Genomic DNA, 14,347 nt, shown 5'->3' on the forward strand with positions numbered 1-14,347 from the left:
GTGATTATACAGACTGTATCTTAGGCTATAGAAGTTTTCTATCTAGCTTCTCTGAAATGAACAAATGAATTAGTCCTTGAACAGTCCCTACTGATTTTGAAGTAACTTTAACCTGAGAGACCCATAGGTGGTTCACATCACAGGACTCTGTGCAGACAACCCCCAGTACCGGTCCAGGACCAGGTAGACTCTCTGGGTGGCTAGATCTAGAAAGAGACAACAATCCCTGTAGTTCAGCTCACAGGAAGCCACATCCATAGGAAAAGGGGAAGAGTACTGCATCAAGGGAACACCCTGTGAGACAAAAAAATCTGAACAACAATCTTCAGCCTTAGACTTTCCCTCTGAGAGAACCTATCCAAATGAGAAAGAACCAGAAAACCAACCCTGGTAATATGACAAGGCTCTTCAACAGCCCCTCAAAATCACATTAGTTCAGCAGCAGTGGATCCAAACCAAGAAATAGTCGCTGATTTACCTGAAAAATAATTCAGAAGGTTATTAAGCTAATCAGGAGAGAAGGCGAAACCCAATGCAAGGAAATCCAAAAAACAATGTAAGAAGTGAAAGGAGAAATATTCAGGGAAATAGCTTAAAACAATAAAAAATTCAGGAAGCTTTGGACACACTTTTAGAAATGCGAAATGTTCTGGAAAGTCTCAGCAATGGAACAAGTAGAAGAAAGAAATTCAGAGCTTGAAAACAAGGTCTTCGAATTAACCCAATCCAACAGAGACAAGGAAAAAAGAATAAGAAAATACGAGCAAAGCCTTCAAGAAGTCTGGGATTATGTTAAACGACCAAACCATAGAATTCTCTTCTTCCTCAGGAAAACATATTTAGGGAAAGAATTGAGGAAAACTTCCCCAGCCTTGCTAGAGACCTAGACATCCAAATGCAAGAAGTGCAAAGCTTGGAAAACATATTTGGGGGAATAATCAAGGAAAACTTCCCAGGCCTTGCTAGAGACCTAGACATCCAAATACAAGAAGCATGAAGACCTGGGAAATTCATCACAAAAAGATCTTTGCCTAGACACATTGTCATCAGGTTATCCAAAGTTAAGGATCTGAAGAGCTGTGAGAAGCACTAGGTAACCTATAAAGGAAAACCTATCAGATTACCAGCAGATTTATCAGCAGAAACCCTACAAGCTGGAAGGGATTGGGTCCCTATCTTCAACCTCCTCAAACAAAACAATTTATCAGCCAAAAATTTTCTTTCCAGTGAAACTAAGCATCATATATGAAGGAAAGATACAGTCTTTTTCAGACAAATAAAGGCTGAGACTATTCGCCATTACGAAGCCACCACTGCAAGAACTGCTAAAATTTTGGAGCTCTAAATCTTGAAACAAATCCTGGAAACACATCAAAACTGAATCTCTTGAGAGCATAAATCACACCAGACCTGTAAAACAGAAATACAAGTTAAAAGGCAAAAACAAAAAAAACCAAAGTACACAGGCAACAAAGATCACCATGAATGCAATGGTACTCACATTTCAATGTTAACATTGAATGTGAATGACCTAAATGCTCATGCTCACATAAGAGACACAGAACCACAGAATGGATAAGAACTCACCAATCAACCATCTCCTGCCTTCAGGAGACTCACATAACACATAAGGACTCACATAAACTTGAACTAAAGGGATGGGAAAAGGCATTTCATGCAAATAGACACCAAAAACAAGCAAGGGTAGTTATTCTTATATCAGACAAAACAAAGCAATGGCAGTTGAAGGAGACAGAGAGGAACATTGTATAATGGTAAACGGCCTTGTCCAACAGGAAAATATCATACTTTTAAATATATATGCACCTAACACTGGAGCTTCCAAATTTATAAGACAATTACTAATAGACCTAAGAAATGAGATAGACAGCAACACAATAATAGTAGGGGACTTCAGTATTCCACTGACATTATTAGACAGGTCATCAAGACAGTCAACAAAGAATGGATTAAAACTATACCTTGGAACAAATGGACTTAACAGATACATACAGAACATTTCATCTAACAACCATAAAGTACCCATTCTATTCAACAGCGTATGGAAATTTCTAAGACCATATGACCTCAATAAATTTAAGAAAATTGAAATTATATCAAGCACTGTCTCAGACCACAGTGGAAGAAAACTGGAAATCAAAAGGAACCTTCGAAACCATGCAAATACATGGAAATTAACCTGCTCCTGAATGAGCATTGGATCAAAAACAAAATCAAGATGGAAATTAAAAATTTCTTCAAACTGAATGACATAATGACACAACCTATCAAAACCTCTGGGTTACAGCAAAGGCGGGTGCTGAGAGGAACGTTCCTAGCCCTAAATACATACATCAAAAAGACTGAAAGAGCATAAACTGACACTCTAAGGTCACATCTCAAGGACTAGAGAAACAAGAATAAACCAAACCTAAACCTGTCAGAAGAAATAACTAAGGTCAGAGCAGAACTAAATGAAATTGAAACAAACAAAAATACAAAAGATAAACAAAAAACTGGTTATTTCAAAAGGTAAATAAAATTGATAGACCATTAGCAAGATTAACCAAGAAGACGAGAGAAAATCCAAATAACCTCACTAACAAACGAAGCAGGAGATATTACAACGGACACCACTGAAATACAAAAGATCATTCAAGGCTACTATGAACACTTTTATGCACCTAAACTAGAAAACCTAGAAGAGATGGATAAATTCTGGAAAAATACAACCCTCCTAGCTTAAATCAGGAGGAATTAGATATCCTGAACAGACCAACCCCAAGCAGCAAGATTGAAATGGTAATTTAAAAATTACCAACAAAAAAAAGTTCAGGACCAGATGGATTCACAGCAGAATTCTACCAGACAATCAAAGAATTGGTACTAATCCTTTTGACACTATTCCACAAGATAGAGAAAGAAGGAACCTTCCGTAATTCATTCTATGAAGCCAGCATTACCCTAATACCAAAGCTGGGAAGGGCACAACCAAGAAAGAAAACTATAGACTGATATCCTTCATGAACATAGGTGTTAAAATCCTTAACAAAATAGTAGCTAACCGAATCCAACAACATATCAATAAAGTAATCCATGATCCAGTGAGTTTCATACCAGGGATGCAGGGATGTAACATATGCAAGTCAATAAATGTGATACACCATGTAAACAGAATTAAAAACAAAAATCACATGATCTCAATAGATGCAGAAAAAGCATTCAACAAAATCCAGCATCCCTTTATGCTTAAAACTCTCAGGAATTCGGCGTACAAGGGACATACCTTAATGTATTAAAAGCCATCTATGACAAACCTACAGCCGACGTAATATTGAATGGGGAAAAGTTGAAACCATTCCCTCTGAGAAGTGGAACTAGACAAGGATGCCCACTCTTACCTCTCCTCTTCAACATAGTATTGGAAGTCCTAGCCACAGCAGTCAGACAAGAGAAAGAAATAAAGGGCATCCAAATCGGTAAAGTAAAAGTTAAACTGTCACTGTTTGCTGATGATATGATCGTTTACCTTGAAAACTCTAAGGACTCCTCAAGAAAGCTCCTAGAACTGATAAAATAATTCATCGAAGTTTCCGGATACAAAATAAATGTACACAAATCAGTAGCTCTTCTGTACCCCAACAGCAACCAAACGGAGAATCAAATCAAGAACTCAACCCGTTTTACAATAGCTGCAAAAAAATAAAAAACTTAGGAATATAACGAACCAAGAAGTCAAGACTGGAAAACTACAAAATACTGCTGAAAGAACTCATAGAGGACACAAACAAATGGAAACACATCCCATGGATGTGTAGAATCAATATTGGATGGGTAGAATCCATCTGATTCTACCATATTCCAATGGTACCCATATTAATGGGTAGAATCAATATTGTGAAAATGAACATACTGTCAAAAGCAATCTACAAATTCAATGCAATCTCCATCAAAATACCACCATCATTCTTCACAGAATTAGAAAAACAATTCTAAAATTCATATGGAACCAAAAAAGAGCCCACATAACCAAAGCAAGACTAAGCAAAAAGAACAAATTTGGAGGCATTACAATACCTGATTTCAAACTATGCTATAAGGCCATAGTCACCAAAACAGTGTGGTACTGGTGCAGAAATAGGCACATAGACCAATGAAACAGAATAGAGAACCCAGAAATAAACCCGAATACTTACAGCCACTGATCTTTGACAAGGCAAACAAAAACATAAAGTGGGGAAAGGACACCCTTTTCAACAAATGATGCTAGGATAATTGGCTAGCCTCAGTAAGAGAATGAAACTGGATCCTCATCTCTCACCTTATATGAAAATCAACTCAAGACTGATTAAAGACTGAAATCTAAGAATGGAAATATAAAAATTCTAGAAGATACCATTGGAAAAACCCTTCTAGACATTGGGTTAGGCAAGGATTTCATGACCAAGAACCCGAAAGCAAATGCAATAAAAGCAAACATACATAGCTGGGACCTAATTGAACTAAAGAGCTTTTGCACGGCAAAAGGAATAGTCAGCAGAGTAAACAGACAACCCACAGAGTGGGAGAAAATCTTCACAATCTATGCATCTGACAAAGGACTAATATCCAGAATCTACAATGACCTCAAACAAATCAGTAAGAAAAAGACAATCTCATCAAAAAGTGGGCTAAGGACATGGATAGACAATTCTCCAAAGAAGATATACAAATGACCAAAAAGGTACGAAAAAATGCTCAACATCGCTAATGATCAGGGAAATGCAAATCAAAACTACAATGCGATGCCCCCTCACTCCTGCAAAAATGGCCATAATCAAAAAATCAGAAAACAGTTGATATGTGGGTGGGGTGAACAGGGAACACTTCTACACTGCTGGTGGGATTGTAAACTAGTACAGCTGCTATGGAAAACAGTGTGGAGATTCCTTAAAGAACTAAAAGTAGAACTACCATTTGATCCAGCCTTCCCACTGCTAGGTATCTACCCAGAGGAAAAGAAGTCATTATTCAAAAAAGACACTTGCACACGCATGTTTATAGCAGCACAATTCACAATTGCAAAATCGTGGAACCAACCCAAATGCCCATCAATCAATGAGTGGATAAAGAAACTGTGATATATATATATACACACACACACACACACACACACGAATATGAATGATGGAATACTACTGCACAGCCATAAAAAGGAATGAATTAACAGCATTTGCAGTGACTTGGATGAGATTGGAGACTGTTATTTATTTATTTATTTATTTTGAGACGGAGTCTCGCGCTGTCACCCAGGCTGGAGTGCAGTGGCCGGATCTCAGCTCACTGCAAGCTCTGCCTCCCGGGTTCACGCCATTCTCCTGCCTCAGCCTCCCGAGTAGCTGGGACTACAGGCGTCCGCTACCTCGCCCGGCTAGTTTTTTGTATTTTTTTTTTTTTTAGTAGAGACGGGGTTTCACCATGTTAACCAGGATGGTCTCGATCTCCTGACCTCGTGATCCGCCCGTCTCGGCCTCCCAAAGTGCTGGGATTACAGGCTTGAGCCACTGCGCCCGGCCTTGGAGACTGTTATTTTAAGTGAAATAACTCAGGAATGCAAAACCAATAATCATACATTCTCACTGATATGTGGGAGCTAAGCTATGAGGAGGCAAAGGAATGGACTTTGGGGACTTGAGGGTAAAGTGGGAGGGGTGTGAAGGATAAAAGACTACAAATATGGTGCAGTATATACTGTTTGGGTGATGGGTGCACCAGAGTCTCACAAATCACCACTAAAGAACTTATTCATTTAGCGAAATACCACCTGTACCCCTATAACTTAATGGAAAAAAAAATTAAAAACCTTTTAAATGTATACTGTTATAACTCTTATAACTTGGTTAATATAGAATGTTGCTGTTGGTAATGGTTATCTTTTTATTTAGAATCATTCTGACTAGCAGCTACCAGCTGGAAAGGCATAGGCATATACGGATCTCAGTGCATTTTTTAGATATGTTTTCTAAAGAAATTTCTATCATATTTCAGATACTTATTGACCAATGTCCCTGTGCAGTGTACCATAAATAAGTAAACACACATGAGACGCAAGCCTTACAGTCATTTAACTCCCAGTCTAGTTTAAGAAATAGATCTGATAAACAAAAAGAATTAAAAGTTAGATAGTTTGTCCTAAAAAACACAGGGATAGCAAAAAGTTCTAGTTAATTGAGGGCTCTAGATTGAGTTTTTGTTGTTTTAAACTTTGCGCCATTTTTATAAAAGCTGTAAACCTTTGCAGATGATCACTGGCCTGAGTTAACTTTCATTCACCTTGGTCCTCCTGGAACTTGGTTGAGTTCCATAAAACAATTAAGAATACAACAGAACACTTCTTCAAATGAATATATTTATATTTTTCTGAATCTAAAAGCTTTGAACTGATTTCTTTATATAATGGCACACAGTAACCTAAAATAAAATATTCACTAATTTGTATATGTTACAGATAACACTGACAATTCATTTATATCTGCAAAATGCTACTTTAACTCCTAGCTACTATGACGTTATTCTACAAGAAATGTCATGTATGCAAATGAAAGAAATTAAGTTTCCAATTTTTAAAAAATTGCCTCATTTAGGCCGGGTGCAGTGGCTCAGGCCTGTAATCCCAGCACTTTGGGAGGCCAAGGTGGGTAGATCATTGGAGGTCAGGAGTTCGAGACCAGCCTGGCCAACATGGTGAAACCCCGTCTCTACTAAAAATACAAAAAAAAATGAGCTGGGCGTGGTGGCGCATGTCTGTAGTCCCAGCAACTCGGGAGGCTGAGATAGGAGAATCACTTGAATCCAGGAGGCCGAGGTTGCAGTGAGCCGAGATTGCACCACTGCACTCCAGCCTGGGCGACAGACTAAGACTCTGTCTCCAAAAAAAAAAAAAAAAAAAAAAGCCTCATTTTGTATATTTTGTGACATCTTTCTTTCCCCAAATTTTCTTAATGGTTTCACAGAAATTCTGGAAGATAATGTGCTCTTAGTTGAGCTTTTTGATTCTCTTGGTGTTCCTGAAATGACAACTACCAGTATTAATGACCAGCTAGTCAAAGAGGGCCTAGCATCTTATGAAATAGGGTAAGTAGATATGTAAACTTTCATTGTTAGTTCATGTTCATATGTAACATTGTAATTGCAAGAAGGGAAACTGGCATATCGTTCCCCATTGGAGATGTGCTTAGACTGTAGACCTGGGAATTTTCCCTGTCCTGGACCAGAAAAAATAGAAAATAATTGAAGTCATTAATCTAATGAGGACTAGAGTGACTTTTCCCTCCATTACTAAGAAACTCAGAAACCAAGAGAAAGGCTCCTTGAGAATGCTTCTAAGGAAAGGAGACTGGTGTCTTATTTCTGCTTAGGAAGCCCCTTGTGACTGATTGAGAAAGGAATTCGGAAGAGAAATGGCAGGATGGAGAATAAGCATAGTGGTAGAGTAGCTTACATTTCCATTTGTAGAAATGTTAATTTTCCGGGATTCAAGTGGATACTTGGAATGATAACCAGGCTTGGGCCATTGTGCTAATACTTACCCCAGACAGGCTCGTGGTTAGGGTGACCCCAGAAGCAGAAGAGTAGAGTGGTAGCAAGGACAGGTGGGAGGGTTTTGAGGTCAAGACAAAGAATTCTTCCACAGTAGGGACTTGTGTAGTGGGAGTGGCCCTGGAGGAGGCTGAGGTGGGCAGATCACTTAAGAAGAGTTTGAGACCAACCTGTCCAATATGTTGTAACCGTCTCTACTGAAAATACAAAGATTAGCTGGGCATGGTGGCGTGCACCTATAGTCCCAGCTACTTGGGAGGCTGAGGCAGAAAAATCACTTGAACCTGGGAGGCGGAGGTTGCAGTGAGCTGAGATTGTGCCACTGCACTCCAGCCTGGGTGACAGAGCGAGACTCTGTCTTAAACAGAAAAAAGAAAGCCAGTATTCAGATAGCACCCACACGTGATGCCTGTCAGCATAAGCCAAAGAAGTAGTGACACCCCATAGGGGCCTGCCGTGACTCATACTAGTGTTAATGATCTGTGGCCATGCTTTCCTGCTCACTCTCATGCTGGAGGAGCTAGAATCAGGAGCTTTTCCACTATAGGTCTCAAATGAGAGCGGAAAAGAAATGAGAATAAACATTCAAATTAATGTTGGTCTGGGCTGGGCACAGTGGCTCACGCCTGAAATCCCATCACTTTGGGAGGCTGAGGCAGGCAGATCATGAGGTCAGGAGTTTGAGACCATCCTGGCCAATATGGTGAAACTCTGCCTCTACTAAAAATGCAAAAAATTAATGGGGCATGGTGGCGGGTGCCTATAATCCCAGCTACTTGGGAGGCTGAGGCAGGAGAACTGCTTGAACCCGGGAGGTGGAGGCTGCAGTGAGCCAAGATCATCTCACTGCACTTCAGCCTGGGTGACAGAGTAAGACTCCATTTAAAAAAAAATTTTTTTTTTGGACTGAATCTTCTCCTTTCTTTTTAAAGTCAGGGTTATTGAAGTATAACTTATGTACAGTAAAAAGTCACCCGTTTTAGGTCCACAGTTAAATGAATTTTGACAAAAATAGTCATGTAAGCATCATCACAGTCGAGATACAGACCTGAGCAAATGCAAACAAATATTTTGCATACAATTCTTTTCATTAACTTTTGTTGTTTTTCAGGTACATCCTGAAAGATAATTCTCAAAAGCATATCGAAGTTTGGGATCCTTCTCCAGAAGAAATTATTTCAAATGAAGTACACAATTTAAACCCTGTGTCTGCAAAATCTCTCCCTAATGAGAATTTTCAGTCACTTTATAATAAGGAATTGCCTGTGCATATCTGTAATGTAGTATCTCCTGAGAAGATTTATGTTCAGTGGTTGTTAACTGAAAACTTACTTAATAGGTATATATATTATATATAAGGAAAATATTGCAAATGATTTTATCCTTTATACTGTTTCAAATATCTAGAAGTCATAAATATAGATTTTACAAGCAAAATTATTTTAAGTTGTCTCTCAGCTAGTTAGAAGTATGAAAATAGGATATCTGTTGGCTGTTTCCCCTGTATTAGAATTTATTCATTCTACAAATACTTACTGAGGACCTACTTTATGACAACCAGTATTGTAAGTGTTAGGGATACCCTGGTATAAAACATAGACAAATCTTTATTGTCATGTAACTTCAACTCTAGTAGAGGGAGAGAGAGTGAACAAATAAAATTTTTAGTGTGGCAGATGGTGATAAGGGAAATAGAAAAAATGAAATATTTGGGGAGGAAGGCACTTTTAGGATGGTCAAAGAAGACCTCAGAGACAGCGACATTTGAAACGGGCCTCAAAGAAGGAGGGAGGGAGGTAAGCCACATGAGTGTCTGAGGGAAGTTTCTCTCAGGCAGAAGGAAAAGCTAGTTCAAAAACCTGAGGAAGAAATACACTTGTACATTCAAGGAAAAGCAAGGTGTCCAGCTTGGCTGGAGTGGAATGAGCAAGTGGGGATAGTAGAAAACATGTAGCCAGAGAATTATATACGAAAAGGTTTGGAAAGTTAAATATTTTTTATCTCTGTAGTTTAGAAGAAAAGATGATAGCTGCCTATGAAAACTCAAAATGGGAACCTGTTAAATGGGAAAATGATATGCACTGTGCTGTTAAGATCCAAGATAAAAATCAGTGGCGAAGAGGCCAGATCATCAGAATGGTTACAGACACATTGGTAGAGGTAAATTGCAGAGTTAAAAGTATAATTGTGAAGGTGAATGCATTTTTTATTTTTTCCCCCAGAGTTAAAACAGTTTTCATTGAGTGTTTCAGTTTGCCAAAAAAATATTTCCAAGTGTTGTTTGTCTGTAGACTTAAAAAGTTATTATTTTCTTAGGTCTTGCTGTATGACGTGGGTGTTGAACTAGTAGTGAATGTTGACTGTTTAAGAAAACTTCAAGAAAATCTAAAGACAATGGGAAGACTCTCTTTGGAATGTTCTCTGGTAGACATAAGGTAGTTTTTAGCTCAGTAATTTTCTCATTATTTTAAATATTATTTTTAGATGGGTTCTTGTCAGTTTTAATTTTGCTAAGATATTCTGGAATTTTCCTAAAATCTAGTTAATTTTGGACTTTAAGAGGGGAAGAGAAAAGTTGGGAGCACATAAATTTAGTGGCATTAAGAAATAGAGATTGGTGAGTGTGAAAGTATCGAGATAGAAATCAAACTGTTGAATATTAAAAAATTTTACTTTGAGGAACAACAAACACAAAAATAAATTGTATAAGTTTAAAATTGCATAGAAAGCTAAAAATATGTAAATTACCAAAAAGTCAATTTGTAAAGGATTCTGGGAAAATGACAGAACAGTTTTAGTCTGCTGGAATCCCACTATAAAAACAGCAACTTGGATAGTGAAACAGAAGACTACAGAGTCAATATCTACAGCAAAATCAGATGACAAGTTACTTCTGTGAGCCCTCAAATATTAGCAGGTGGGGTACACCATGAACCAGGACCTTTACAGTATCAACATTTGCATGGGAGGATTTGGAAGCAAGGCAGACTAGGATTCCAACAGCTCTGAGAATAGGAATCGGCAATGGTATTTCACTAGTGCATGCAGGCCGATCTGAGAACAGCAGCCAAAACTAATGAATAAGGCAGGACGCAGTTCTTATCTGAATGCAAGAAAGAGGTCTGTAAATGTGCAGACCTTTCTATCCCATGATACTGGAGTCTTTTTAGCCACATAACCTCTTAAAAGTAAACTGAAACTCCTTTCCATGACCCCACACTGAGAAGAAATTGCTGGTAATAGAGTTCAATTTGAGCAAGATAAGCAGTGAAGCAAAGAAAAGAAACAATCTAGAAGAAAGGAGGGGAAAGGCCAGGTGAGGTGGCTCACACCTGTAATCCCAGCACTTTGGAACACCAAGGCAGGAAGATCACTTGAGGCCAGAGTTCAAGGCTGCAGTGAGCTATGATTGTGCTACTACATTCCAGCCTGACACAGTGGTTTTTTAACCTGTTTTTTAACCTAAATACAGAATTTTACAGTTATTCCTGCCACATTTCTTCTAATTGGTTTTGAAGCTCAGATATTTGATTTTGTTATTCCATGTCTAGGCTGCCCCGTCTAATGTTGTATTATCTGTAAATTTGAAAGCGTACCTCTGTCAGAGTTGTAGTCTACAGTTTATGAGCTAACTCCAACTAATATGCACTTGGCCTGCAGAATGTTTTTTGAACTTTGACATATTAACTGTTTAAAAAACTAGTAAATTTCACATAAAAATTTGAGTTTCTTTTATTGGCAAAAATTGGATATCTAGCCTCTAAGGTAATAATATTACCAAAAATAACTGGCCTTCCCCCAGAGGTTCAGAACAGTTGTTAACTTTTGTTAAATAAATCCTGGCTGCTATTCACGATAGAATACTAGATAAAATTGTACATATTGGAAACAGCTCTATCATTAAGTCTACTGGCAGATTGTTTGCTATTGCTTTGATACCACAGTTACCCAAATCACTTGGGGTAGCTTGTAGTTCTAGACCAGGGTGTCCAATCTTTTGGTTTCTCTGGGCCACGTTGGAAGAAGAATTATTGTCTTGGGCCACACATAAAATACACTGACAGTAATAATAGCTGATGAGCTAAAAAAAATTGCGAAAAAATGTCATAATGTTTTTAAAAAGTTTATGAATTTGTGTTGGGCTGCATTCAAAGCTGTCCTGGGCCACGTGCAGGCTGGACAAGCTTGTTTTAGATTGTCTCAAATTTGATCACTGACTTGAAGCCAATTGCATGTTATTTGGCTAAAAGACATATACACATACACACACTTAGATATACATATATGTGCAGGCTTTTCAGACATGGATTATAAATAGGAATATTAAAAATCTGTTTACCAATAAAGCCAAAAGATCCCAAAGACCCTTTCAACATTATTATAAAAACTTTAATGAACCTTTAAGAAATTAAAATACTGGTTTATCTAGCTTACTTATATCTTATCTGCAAGGATCTCATGAGAGAACTCCAGATACACTATACAATATACCTTAACATTTATTGTCTACTAGGATAGGCATTGTATGATGTGCTTTACGTGTGTTAGTTTAGTTCTCACAATAGTACCGACGTGGAACTATTATCATCTCCATATTACAATTGAAGAAACTTCATGATGAGAAATTAAGTACCTTATCCAAAGTTATTTATATAAATCTAGCATTGGTTTGATTTATCTGTTTTGAAACCTGATCTTTTTATTTTGTTTGTTTGTTTAATTATTTATTTACTTTTTGAGACAGAGTCTCCCTCTGTTGCCCAGGCTGGAGTGCAGTGGCGTCATCTTGGCTCACTGCAACCTCTGTCTCCCAGATTCGAGCGATTCTCACACCGCAGCCTCCTGAGTAGCTGGAATTACAGGCGTGCGCCACCATGCCTGGCTAATTTTTATAATTTTAGTAGAGATGGGGTTTCACCATGTTGGCCAGTCTGGTCTCAAATTCCTGACCTCAAGTGTTCCACCTGCCTCGGCCTCCCAAAGTGCTGGGATTATGACGTGAATCACCATGCCCGGCCTAAAAATTGGTATTATAATAGGGTAGCTTTTTTTTTATTTGTTTTATTCCTTAGAGATCCTTGTTCTAATAGGATACCTTCTTCTTAATGACCCATTTCTGTAATCTTACAGGCACCTCTTCTATTGTCTGTGATCACTGATGGTGACAATGGGACACTGTAAATCTTTCCAGTGCCCTGGAATAGAAATCTCAGCTCATATACTATATAAATCCTATCTTAGTTTTCACTTTGACATTAAATAGTTCAATCAGAATAATTGAACAGAATTATATCAGTCCCTTAATTGTGCCTAACAATACAGAGAATGTGTTTCTGTACATACTTCAAATGGTATCTTATGGACTGGAATGGAACACCATTGTCATTTTAAAAGCCTAATAATAGCTAACCTTTAAGAACTTCTGGGACCTGCATTAATGGTCTTAAATACACTATTTCACTTAATCCTGACAACAAATCTTAAAGATATAGATACTATTTATAGGTAAGGAAATTGAATCTTCAAGAGGTTAAGCATTTTATTATCCAGATAAAATCATCTGCTGACTGTTGAGTTGGGTTATAAACAAGGTCTGAGCCCAGAAGCGGAACTCTAACCGCTCTGTTTTCCTGTCATTTTAAGAAATCCCTTTAAATAGATTGTTCTTAGGGTGATAAAATAGATATTACACTCAGTTCACCCTTTTACCATTCCTAAGTGTACAGTTCTATGACATTAAGAACATTCACGGCTGGGTGCGGTGGCTCATGGCTGTAAACCCAGCACTTGGGAGGCTGAGGCAGGCAGATCATTTGAGGTCAGGAGTTCAAGACCAGCTTGGCCAACATGATGAAACCTCCTCTCTACTAAAAATGTAAAAATTAGCTGGGCATGGTGGTGGGCACCTGTCATCCCAGCTACTCGGGAGGCTGAGGTAGGGAGAATTGTTTGAACCCAGGAGGCAGAAGTTGCAGTGAGCCTAGATTGTGCCACTGTACTCCAGCCTGGGCGACAGACTGTCTCAAAAAAAATAAATAACAAAACAAAAAAAATCACATTGATGTATAGCATTTACCACCATTTCATCTTAAGAACTTTTTCATCTTCCCTAACTGCAATTCTGTATTCATACATTTTTTAAATGTTAAATTATTATTTATATCCACAATAGATCAATGGACAACCTTGATGTTACATTGATTTATACTTATATACCATCATAATAAATAAACCGTAACTGGTTCCAAGAGTTCCTAACAATTTAAGCTTCTTAGCACATAAGAACTCTCCCTGGGCTTTACAATAAGTAGTATAGCACGTTCACGAAATCTTTGTGGCCAAGTTACGTGCCCAGTTGATTTGGTTAGTTCACTCATATAAGCCATGTTACTGTGAAGAGATTGACCAGGCAAAGCTGAGTGTGGTGGCATACATCTTTAGCCCCAGCTACTCAGGAGACCAAGATGGGAGGATCTGTTGAGCCTATGAGTTTAAGGCCAGCCTGGGCAACATAGTGAGGTCTTGTTTCTTTAAAAAAAAAAAAAAAAAAAAAAAAAATGACCAGAATTAATTGTTTATTCAGTTAATGGGTTAGCTCAATGAAACTCTGGAACTAGAAACCATAGGAGAGCCTGTAGAGCCTGCAGTATGTTATCTGTAATCTCTTCTGTGTTACTAATTCCTTATTCGTGGGGATAGATTTGCTGGTTCGAGATATCTAAGGCAAAAGCTTGTCCAGCCTACAGCCCACGGGCCACATGCAGCCCAG

At 38.2% G+C, this 14,347-nt stretch overlaps 1 protein-coding gene across 5 annotated transcripts in view; it reads left to right on the top strand.

The window, feature by feature from the left end:
• The window catches only part of RNF17 (ring finger protein 17), a 112,636-nt gene that overhangs the window by 67,170 nt on the left and 31,119 nt on the right, over positions 1–14,347 (top strand). For all 5 annotated transcript variants that reach the window (XM_050765914.1, XM_050765915.1, XM_050765916.1 and 2 more), the window contains 4 exons: positions 6,993–7,113; positions 8,690–8,917; positions 9,588–9,738; positions 9,895–10,013. In XM_050765914.1, the coding sequence (XP_050621871.1) occupies positions 6,993–7,113; positions 8,690–8,917; positions 9,588–9,738; positions 9,895–10,013 (619 nt within the window). The remainder of the gene's footprint in view (positions 1–6,992; positions 7,114–8,689; positions 8,918–9,587; positions 9,739–9,894; positions 10,014–14,347) is intronic.

The sequence above is a fragment of the Macaca thibetana genome, chromosome 17, assembly GCF_024542745.1.
Source record: "Macaca thibetana thibetana isolate TM-01 chromosome 17, ASM2454274v1, whole genome shotgun sequence".
Classification (NCBI taxonomy): Eukaryota; Metazoa; Chordata; class Mammalia; order Primates; family Cercopithecidae; genus Macaca; species Macaca thibetana.